At 40.0% G+C, this 11,690-nt stretch overlaps 1 protein-coding gene across 4 annotated transcripts in view; it reads left to right on the top strand.

The window, feature by feature from the left end:
- Positions 1-4,428, top strand: part of COL11A1 (collagen type XI alpha 1 chain) — a 128,049-nt gene extending 123,621 nt beyond the window's left edge. For all 4 annotated transcript variants that reach the window (XM_054384208.1, XM_054384210.1, XM_054384207.1 and 1 more), the window contains 4 exons: positions 303-415; positions 1,219-1,287; positions 1,902-2,135; positions 4,282-4,428. In XM_054384208.1, the coding sequence (XP_054240183.1) occupies positions 303-415; positions 1,219-1,287; positions 1,902-2,135; positions 4,282-4,428 (563 nt within the window). The remainder of the gene's footprint in view (positions 1-302; positions 416-1,218; positions 1,288-1,901; positions 2,136-4,281) is intronic.
- Positions 4,429-11,690: the final 7,262 nt, after the last annotated feature.

An 11,690-nucleotide genomic window follows, 5' to 3' on the forward strand; every position in this document is an offset into this window, starting at 1 on the left:
TCCTTCCTTCCCTAGACTGAGGTCTCTGCAGTTCCTCCAAAATCTCAGCAGTATCCTGCAATAGTCTCAACCAGAAGTAAAATTAGACAAAAGCAACAGGATGCAGATAAAAACAGATCTTTGCATTACTTTTCATAACCAACTGCAAAAAATCACAGAGCAGAAAAGAAGGGGTTGCTTTCTCATTGTTCAGACACAATAACTTTGGTACAAACTTGGAGGACTATTAGGTACCAGTAAAATACAGATCTTCAAAATACCATTTCCATTATCTAAGTCAAGGATTTTCTCATTTGTTTTAGGGGAATATTGGATTGATCCTAACCAGGGCTGTTCTGGAGACTCCTTCAAAGTATACTGCAATTTCACAGCAGGTGGAGAAACCTGCATCTACCCAGATAAGAAATCTGAAGGAGTAAGTACCACACTGTGTTCTCAGCTGTTGCCAGACCCTACTGTGCTGTTGCAAAGTTGAACTGAACCAGATCATGACATTGTCACGTTTCCTATATCTGCCTTCTGACTACACTGGAAATTGCATAAATCTGAACAAAGTGGGGAAAATGGTACAGAGCAAGCAACCAGCACCTTCACACTTTGGCTTAGATAGGGAATCTATGCACCTGCTTAGTAACCTTTCACCACAGTTCAGAATGCAGCATAGCTGTGCAGCCAGTTCAAAGGGCATCATCCTGTGTTTGACCACCAAAAGCAAAATTCTTACCATGTTTTTCCTTGTGAGTTCATTTGTATCTATTCATTTATACTTGTGCAAAGTACATATAAAACACTAGGTGTTAACAGTGTCCCCACTTGTTATAAATTACCTTTCTGGGGCATATGGTGTAAAGGAAGGCTTTCTTAAAAGCTTGTCTAAATGAGAGAAATCCATCAGCATCAACAACAGTGAAAACTCTTTATTTAGACACTCTTCCCAGGAATAATTTATTTGGAGCAGTTTACCTGAATCTTAACAGACGACAACAGTTTCCCTTCAATGGAACTGTCTTAATAAGCTATCACTTGGAATTCCATTTAAATTTGAAGGCATTCTATAGAAGAAAAGCATCCTATTTTAGAGCATCAAAGAGGCTGAGATCTCAGAAAGAACAACTATCCTCTACTATCTGCTGTGAAATTTGTCACAGGCAAAGTAAAACCTTCAAATCTGTTCATATACATCTTAAATATTTTTATCTCTGCTGTTTTACAACACAGGTTAGAATTTCATCATGGCCAAAGGAGAATCCAGGATCTTGGTTCAGTGAATTTAAGCGAGGCAAACTGGTAAGTTGTCACTGCAACATAACAGTTATTCACAAATCAAGGACATGAAGTTTGTAAATATTTAGATAATGAAAAGACTTTTCAGACCCAACCTTCTCACCCTAAATACCAGAGCAGCTATATGGCCTCTTGCCACTGAAGAGTAGAATCCTGCTCTGTATTGTCCCTCAATGATCCCAATGGTCATCTGCAAAACTGATGGTGAGGCTTTGGCTTCTAGCAGACCACACATCAACAGTGAATCTTAGCAAAGCAGCTGGAGCACAGATCCCCTACCCCGTTCTAGGCAACAGAAATACACTGAGTATCCAAGATGAGACTGCAGGCTGACATCACTCTATAATTAACTAAAATCAGAACTCCAAAGAGATTGTGCTGGTTAACACTAGATAGTAGAAGTAATTCTCTCTTTCCCATTAGAATGAGGCTATAACGTGTGGTTCTTCATCCTAAATATATTGCCACAACATGAATATCTGTTTGCTGAGTCATAGCTTTACTGAACTTTAAAACTCCTTAAAATATTACATGTTGGTTGACTTTTTGGTAAGGACAGTTATGTGGGGTTTGTATCAGTAATGATTTTGTTTCATGTAACCTCTTATATTTTTCAGCTTTCCTATGTGGATGTTGAAGGCAATTCCATTAATACCATCCAAATGACATTCCTTAAACTACTGAGTGCCTCTGCCAGACAAAATTTCACTTACAACTGTCATCAGTCTGTAGCTTGGCATGATGCATCATCTGACAGCTATGACAAAGCACTGAGGTTCTTAGGATCGAACGATGAAGAAATGTCTTATGACAACAATCCTTACATCAAAGCTCTTCATGATGGCTGTGCTGTAAGTAGAGCTTCAGAAGTCTTGAAAAATCCAACCTGTCAATTTCAACAAATTCTTTTTTTTCCCACAGCTTTCTTCTGAGAAAAGCTCTCTAAACACTTCAATAGACTGCCTGATAGTAAATTATTAACTACAGTACACTAGTCCCTTATTTGATTTTCATATACCTACAAAAAACCCACCCAAAATATAAACCATAAGCCAAGCAACAGAAATAGAACCAACCTGGCAAGGGTACCTGCTGTCAGGAACAATGTGCTGAAACTAGAGTACAGAGAACAGAAGGAAAAAAAAGCACCATCAGGGGAGGCAGCCCATCATCAGAATGCATTTATACTCAAAACAGAGCACATGCATACATAATATTTAGTGGCTACAGTCAAAACATCTATGAACTAAGCCATGTGTGTGTGCCCAAACACAATGCATTACTTGCATGGTTTGCTGGGTAATTTTGTATTTCTTTTTTCGTTTTTTTGGTAGTGAAAGCTAGGTGAACTTTGGGGATTGTACCTTTCAGAATCCTCTCTTAGCTCAGATAAAATCCCTGGAGCTGTCCAAACGTACATCATCTCTGTGAACCCTCTCCAGCAGGGTCTTTGTAGGCATAGCAACTGTTACCTCTTTTCAGAAACAGAATGGTTTGTATGGCACTCTTTGAAACAAAGACACGAAATGAGCAAGTGACAGTTGAAGCCTCATTAATTATTTTGGGGTTTGATATGGGAACATTTTGAAGGCAGCTCCTGACAAGTCGGTGACAGAGAATCAGTGAAAGTGCCAGGATATATACCTGGCTCTGAGACAGAGACGCAACTCAGGTATCCTCCTCTCAGTATCACGGGATCACAGAATGTTAGGGGTTGGAAGGGACTTTTAGAGTCTAACCCCCTGCCTAAGCAAGATCATCCAGGACAGGCCACACAAGACCATATCCAGGTAGGTTTTGAAAGTTTCCACAGAAGGAAACTCCACAACCTCTCTGGGCACCACTGAAAACAGACTAGCACCTTCATCTTGACACCCACCCCTCAGGTATTTGTAGACATTAATAAGATCCCCTCTCAGGCTCCTCTTCTCAAGACTAAACAGCAGAGATGTTCAAGTCCTAAAGTCAGCCTCTTAGCTCTACATTAAACTCTCTCCATCAGATCCCTGTGTCTCTTGAATTGGGGAGCCCAAAACTGACATAATATTCCAGGTGTGGTCTCAGCAGGGCAGAGTAGAGGGAGAGGAGAGCCTCTCTAGATCTGCTGGACTTGCTTTCCTTAATGTACTCCAGGATGCCATTGGCCCTCTTGGCCACAACAGCACGTTGCTGGGTAACTCAGTAATGAGATTCCAATGCATAGCTGCTTCTTGTCAGCCTTTCTCTATGTCCTTTATTTTTTATTTGCTTTTGTTATCAAAAGCATGTGAGTGTGGAGCTCCAAAGAGAGCTGGAAGTGATTTAGAGTGTAACTGTCACTAAAGTGAGAACATAGATTACCAGATTAGATGTTCATCTGAACATTAAGAGCCTGGCACAGCTGAAAAGGTCTCTCAGCAAGACATAAGAGACCATCTGAATGAAGCGCAGTTCTGATAACCAACGTGACGACTTGGCAGGATATTTGGAGGAGGCAGAGAGGCTTTGTTAGGAAGTAAGGGTCTGCTTTCAGACATGGTTTCTAAGTGCATCAGCTGACAGTCCTGTCAGACTACTATTCTATTTCATGTCCAGACAGCTGCAGTAATATTTTGTGAGACAATGACAGCCTTTCCTCCTAGAGGTGGATCTTTCTTCTTTCAGGATGAGTGATTTTTTTCCCCAGGAAGACATGTGCACTGCTCTGAGAACACTGTAATTCTTTATTAAACACTGTAGGTGTGAACTCAGAATTCTTTAGGTAATTTTTCATTTGTAGCCCTGCCATGACCTTCTTTTAGTAAGGCCAGGTCTCTTTCTAAAATGAAAAACATCCCCTGCCATATTTCAGAAATAAACTCCTAAGAAAACATAAGTTTTAGTTTTTGTAATACCTAGTGTACGTGGATAGGTAATTTATAAATTGTGTGCTTCAGGGATGACCTCTGAAGATCTACAATCCGTGCTTGCTGTTCTGCTACATAACCATGTTTGCTTTCTTTTCTTCTTTTTTAACAGTCGAGAAAGGGCTATGCAAAGACAGTGATTGAAATCAACACCCCTAAAATAGACCAAGTGCCTGTAGTTGATGTGATGATCAATGACTTTGGTGATCAGAACCAGAAGTTTGGATTTGAGGTCGGTCCTGTCTGCTTCCTCGGTTAAGCTTAAGACAAAACCAGATCAACAAAAATGTTGCACTTTGGTGCTACCAACCCACTTTGTGCCACATGCAAGTTTTGAATGAGGATGGCATAGAAAAGGTCTCGCTGTGCACCTATGTCCTATCTAGAAAGGAATGTTTGCCCTTGTAGGGCCAGAATCACATGACTTAAACTTACTCTGCAAGGATGCTGTGGCACAGACAGACAACACAGGGCTGGCTTTAGGACCATCCCCCTTTGGATTCCTTTGGTGCTGTAAACAAATGAATGACATGGTGCTCCTTCCACTACAACAGAGGTGTTAAGACAATGTTTCATAGCCTGGAATTATTCTCTGTACAGTTCTATACTGTTAGTTCTCTGTCCCCTTCCAAAACTTGCATGTGTCTCTGAATTGCAGCTGGCTCTTATTTTATCATTACAAAATGGCATTGTCAATACTGTGTCTGTAGTCCCCAAAAACAAAAGCTGTCATTGGCAATGAAGCCATTTCTGATGAATAATAAAATCCCTTTGTATATATTGCTGTCGAAGAGCTTTGTTATTTGAAGTCGCCAACAAAATTTATGGTGGCAAAACTGGAAGACCTTGAGCGGCACACTCCAACTCTGTTCTGCTGATCTTGCTCTGTGAGGAGGAATTTCAACAATGAAAGCACCTTTGAAGGTGCTGTGTTCCATGGTGCTATACCTCAGACTTTTTTATTTCCTTTTCTAGTTCCATAATTTCATAAGATACCTGTATATACCTAAAATAAACAATTTTCTATTTTGGGGGAGGGAAATATATAAGAAAAAAAAAAAACAAACAACTTCTGTATAAGAGAGCTGTTACAAATCTGTGTGAAATAAATTACTCCTCTAGTTTTCCTTTTTTTTTTTTTTTTTTTTAGCTCCTCTAAATTTGTTTCCATTGTGCTTATTTGGTCTGCATAAATATTCAAACTGGACTCTAAACAGTTATTTATGACTTTCTGCAGCATTTACTTAAGATTTTTCTGTCAGTAATGCTGGATGTTTGCATTCTGAACCGGACACCAGAAGTTCCACAGAACGGTCCTATCCAATATTTGCCTTTCTCCCTGTTATTTCACCTGAGGGCCAGGGATGCAATATGTCTAGGTCATGTGATTCTACATAGTTGCTAAGCAACATACAAGGGGACTGCTTCCTACACAGTTGTCTTTGACACAAACTCTTACAACTTGCCGTTCCAGTCTCTCAAAACAAACAAAAAAAAAATGTTGGTTTGGCCTTCCCTCTGAACATTTTATTCAGGTAGTTGGAAGTAGAAATTACGTTTTAGCTTTACAACACAAATCCTTTTGTAAGTATTTTTCATAATATATGTTAAGACTTGAAAAGAAATGTTTGTTGCTATTTCTTATAAATTGTTAAATTAAATAGTACTAGTTTCTGCTGCCTCCTTTCCAGCTGCTATTTCCTTACGCACGTTTATACATGTACAAGTCAGATTTCAAAAGCCAACTTCTTGCTGTTCATATTTTATTTTTGAGCCAAAGTTTGTAATTGTCACCTCAAAGAGGAAAGTACAAATTTTATTAATAAAATCAAGTCTTCTCTACCTGCATTGGTCCTTCTCTTTTTTCACTGTCCAAAATTCATGCACTGCCATTACTCTGCCTCCAGACCATCCAGACTCAAAGTAATCTTACTACATGTCCCAGCCAGCACTGAGCAACAGCACTGGGAACAGACATCTTAACGGAAAGGACACTGATCTGGCCATTGGCAGTATGCAACAAGGCTGATAATTTCACAGTTTGTAGGGATTTCTGACTGCAGCACTCCACATAATACTGCCAACACAAGACAAGAATCTGATACTGTTCCTCAAGCCACTCTTTTACAACCTCCAATATCTGAGTGCTTCACAATCTCATGCTTATCCTTATAGGGTCCCACAAAATAGGATAATTTGCCTACCTTATTTATGAGAAATGGAAGACAACAACTAGACTAAGACCTGGAAACTACAGGAACACAACATTTCCAGTACCTTGTTTTAGGTATTGGAACCCCAACTGGTGATGGGTTCAAGCAAGAGACATGACATATGCCACATTTGGCTTCCTCCAAAACAGTTTGTATTTTTTTTAATCTGCTGCTGTTCTTCATAAACTTTGGTTATGTCCACAACAGCTGTGAAAGCAGCTCCCAACAAATCTGGCAGAGAAGCTGCTTTCTGGGCCAGATGCTTTAGGGTTGTGATTTGGCAGAGTCAGGATTAGGCTGCAGAACAGTGTTAGTAAGAGTCAGTGATGTATGAAATAAGTCAAACCAACCCAGGTCTTTTCCACAATTAGTCAAAAGATCTTGCCAAGGTTCATGCTGACAGGGTCCCAAAGAAGGAAATTAACTTGAATCTTCTATACCTCTCAGGTAAGGACTCATCAGGTTTCTTCTTTAGCCCTTCTTAAGGCCTTAGCTAGGCTATTTATCCTGATCATGAACACACAGCACCACCACCAGTTATTCTAACTGCTCTTTCTTTGTCCATTCTGTTTCACTATGCTGCTCTTGTTCATCATTGTACAACATCTAGATTTTGCCTCCAGAAACTGACAAAACATAGCCTGGATGTTCTGTGATCTCAAAGGTTCACCCTACCTCAGAGTGGACTTGCTGTGAGCCTCCTTCTAAACAGAAAAGCCACAGTGAAGATGGTATATGGTTTCTTCACTGCAAATACAGATGTTGTTATTGCATGAAAATGCAGGCACACAGCAAACGCAAGCCAACAAATACTACAGACTGAGGCAATGTTCTACCCAGAGTAACATGGACATACAATAGAGCTTTGTGTGACAAGCTATGACTAGAGACACAAAAATGGTCTTGCGTAGAGGTTCTTTTTTCCCCCCACCCCGGCCCTGGAAAACTTCCTAAAATGTAATGAAGGGGTTTTTTTTCGGTCAAAGTGGGCAGTCATTAATGGCTGACATCAACAGTCACCTTGTGACACAAAAAGCTACCATCTGTTTGAAAAAATAAGCATGGTTATTTGTTTAAGATTCTTCCCACTGGGAACAGCTCTGTTAATTTAAAAATGAAGTTTCACATGCTAATGACTGGTAGGAGATGCCTTAACAGCAATTAATTTTCTATTACAAGCACACTCATTTCTCTCTGAATGAACATCTTCTACTGCACATGCACCAAAAATAACCTGAAAAATTGCAAAGACAGGATATTAAATGTCACAGCTATTATATTTACCCAGAAAGGTGTCTTATTTGTGTTCCTTTTCTAGGCACATACATTATCAAAGAGGTTCATTGTCCAGTAAAAAGCAAAGACAAGATTATGGAAAAAGACTAGAGTGCTCTAAAGCTATTTTTTTTTCATTTTGTTTTCAATAAGGACATCAAAGATTATTGCAGTGAGGAAGGCTGCAAGCATAGATATTCAGACATGCTGCTTTAGTCAAAATTGGGCTCGTTTTTTCCTAAGCTTGTGTGAATGAAGGCTCTGTTCTAAGGAGAAACAATGGAACCAAAGGCTACAAGGCTACCGTGAACATGTTTTGTCTAGATTGTCTCAGGAGCTTTGCCAGACCTTGACTTTGTCCCCTATTTCTCAAGGCTGGAGAAGTGAACTCCATCAAAACATATCTAACTTCAGTAAGACAGCCAGGAGTTGTTAAGAATTCAGCAGGGGGACTGGGATCTAAGTGTCTTCTCTGCTTCCTGGTATGATCTAAGATTTTTTTTTTTTAAGATCAAAAAGACATTGTAGCTAAATCTTGTTGAAGCATAAAAGAAGTCCAGTTTGCAGTGATTAAAATGCAGATTAAAATTACAATTCAAGTCCATCCAATATGCTGCCACTACTTTATGCACTACTAAAGCACAACTTAACATCACTAGGAGATGAGCAAGGGCCCAGCCAGTGGGTTATGATAAAATCCACAGGGAAGAAAGCAACACATATCCTTTTCCCTTTTTAGATGGTGCCAGTTTGCTCTGTTAAAAGTCAAGATGTTACTTCCCAAACCAAACCTGAGTCTATTACCCAATTTGCATTTTGGTGGATGCTACAGCCTACCTGGTTGCCTTTCAGTGTCTACTGGCCTGGTACAATCTAATGGCAGCAGCAGTTTTCGATTTCCTGATTGTCAGCCATTGTGCACCCAAGTGACTGATGTTTCTGCTTTGTCTCATACTTGGCTGGTATCTTCAGAGCAACACAAGGGTCAGCAAGGATAATCACTCAACCTCCTTCACAATTTTAAAACAGAAAACATCTGCCACAAACAGTGTCAATAAGCCCTCCACAAATAAAACAACATTAGGACATTAATCGCTTTCCAAACAATGCAGTAAGCAGAACATCTGATGGAGCATTTATCATCCTTTCCTCTTCTGCCTACGATAAGACTGGATGTCAGTGCCTGTCAAACTTCTTTAACAGCTTGCAAAGACATCTTCTCATTTTGTGCTCTAGCCTTTGCCTTATGCCTTAAATGGTGGTCAACAAAATTAGTTGCAAGAAGAAAACCAAATTAATTGTTCTCTAGTCTCAGAAGTTCTCTAAAATGGATCTTCTGCTGCGTTTTAACTGCAGTAAAGATATAATGGGTAATTAACCTTTCCCAGCTCCACAGGATGAGACAACAAGGTTACCCAGAGGGCCAAGGTCATCCTAAGGACCAGAAATTAACACAGAAGCCTCCTGTTCAGTCTCCAGCCTGCTAGCTCTGTAGTTCCCTAGCACAACTAAAAAGTAAACACAACTACAGCAGAGCCCTAAACCTGGGGTTTTAAATGGAAATTATTACTATGGAAATTGTGAACTGAACTCAAGATGTAACTCGCAAATAGCAATTACGATATGCCATCACACTTTGTGTTTCTGAACCAGATACTAATTTGTTATTTGTTAGTCTGTGAACCTTCCACAGAGAGCCTGGTGAAGCCAGATGAAAAGTGGAAAGATTTGGAATTAAGTTATTGACATAAAAGCTTCTTCCTGACAAATTTAATAAAAAAAGAAGAAAAAAGCAAGGTTTTCTATTCTATTCATACAGCCTCTTGAGCTTATGCCTTTTTTTATTAGAATATCATCTCAATAGCAGCTCAGGTGAGCATGGAGCTCTGGTTTGTGGACCTGTTGCACAGTATCATGAGAAGGCTCAGGCTCTGAAGAATTCATAAATATATAACATCCATAACAGTCTCTAGTCAGTAACTTTTTGATTTGGATGTATGAGGACCACTTATCCCTTTCTCATTCCTCAGAAGGATTTAAAAAATACACAATTTGCTCTAGGCCTGCAGACTTCCTCAATGCACAGGCATTAAGATTAAATACGTTTATAGTCAGAAAGGGCCAAAAATAGAAGTTCAATTTGTAAAAAGCTTCCACACCACTGTCATTTCTGAACACAGCAAAGTATGTTTCACCTGCCAACCTCTCCTCCTTTTTCTAACTGGGATGTTTCTATCTGAAATTACCAGGTGCTTTTCTTTAAACTGACAAACTATTTGACTGGTAGGATCCACACCAAGATTGTTTCCCTGTCTACTATGGAAGAGCAGCTGAGTACAATATTGACAGTATAACAAAGACATCTGTATAAAAGAAAGGCACAAAACACACCCAAGCACAAATTGTTCTCAATGTACAACAGAAAGCAGAGAAATGTAGAAGGGGAAAGGAAATAAGGAAACAGTGGGGAAATATGTGGGAAAGGGACAATGGGAGCAGAACTCCTGTCTTCCTCCTGTCTTCCCTCCTTCCTTACCTTAAACAAACATTCTCAAAGTTGTTTCCTCTGCTTGGCTGCTGTCTTCTTGGAGCAGCCACATTTGTTTTGGCACTGGAAAGTACCAAGGGGGACAAGAGGTTTAACGTTTAAGGTCAGATACTTGAAGGAGGAAGAAAGGACAATGTGGGAGGGTGAGCAGGCTGGGAAATCAATATACTGCCATGCTTCCAGACTCACAAAACATAAAGCCCGCCTGGGCCATCCAGATTAGGAACAGGCAATGACAAGAGCTGCTCAGTTTCTGTGTCCTTTTCCTAGCACAAAGAAGCATACAGGTCGTACAGCCCCGCAGTCCACCTGAAGATTGTCTCTGCAACACAGGTCAAATGAAAACAAAAGGGAGATGGCTTCACTTTGATGACCATGTAAAACCTCCCTCTGCACATCCAAGTTGGTCTGTTTCATTTTTCTGAACACAGTAACCTCAAAACAAAACCGTCATACTTTGAGGAACGACATTTGAACTAACACTGCATCTTTCTATGACAATTTTCTTGGAGAAAGCAAAACAAACCCTAAACAAAAAAACAAAAAAGGGACAGCATACATGAACTAATGATACCTGGAAAATTTCCTGATTAGATGATTCTTTACTATCTCAAGACATTGTGCAGTTTTGCATGCATGCATTCACCTCTCATGTTTTGCAAAATCTTTCTGATGCCTAAGCGTACCACGTAGAAACAGTAGCTAGCCAGTGGGATGACTCATTAAATTTAATGAGTAGGTTAGAATTATCTACTAGAAAACTATCATGGAAACCAAATCACAAATTGGAAAGCCAACTAAGGGCTGAAACATATGCAAGCACAGGTAGTTATTGTGCTCTTAATATGCACAACAATAAATACTTCAAACAGAGATCCAGCAAATTTGGATGCAGGTTCCCCAAGCACAGCTCAGCTGTGGTGGTGTATGAAATGATGCATTTAACTCTAACCAGACACATAACTCACAGGAAACACAACCACTAAAAGGTACCTCAGGACTCTCTTGTTCTTGCCACACTACAGTATTGTCATGACACAGATACTGATAGCCAGACAGCATTCAGCTCCTTTCTGTTTAAACATGGTGCAGGATGACAGAGCCTGATGTACACTTTCAAATCCCTGTAAATAAACAAGGGCTAACTCCCACACACAGACAAGGCTAGAAAAAGGCAAAAAACAAGAAAGAGTAAAGCCCAGAGTACAGCTGAGGAAATAGCTACACTAAAGCCCTGTTTCAGCAGATGGTAGTAAGGATACTTATTTGAATGTTTTTTCTGTGCAAAGCTTCCACCTCTACCAAGAACTTTGGGCTGGAACCAGCAGAAAGGGTTCCTTGTGTAGCCAGTTGTTATGGTTTGGCTCTGGCAGGAGTATAGAGGCACTGCTAAGGCTGCAATGCTCTGTGCCCAGCCTGATGAGCCTGCAGCTGAGAACAGCAAGCTGCATATAATTGCACAGATCTCTGAGCATACAGGAAATC

The sequence above is a fragment of the Indicator indicator genome, chromosome 10 (assembly GCF_027791375.1).
Source record: "Indicator indicator isolate 239-I01 chromosome 10, UM_Iind_1.1, whole genome shotgun sequence".
In the NCBI taxonomy this organism is placed as follows: domain Eukaryota; kingdom Metazoa; phylum Chordata; class Aves; order Piciformes; family Indicatoridae; genus Indicator; species Indicator indicator.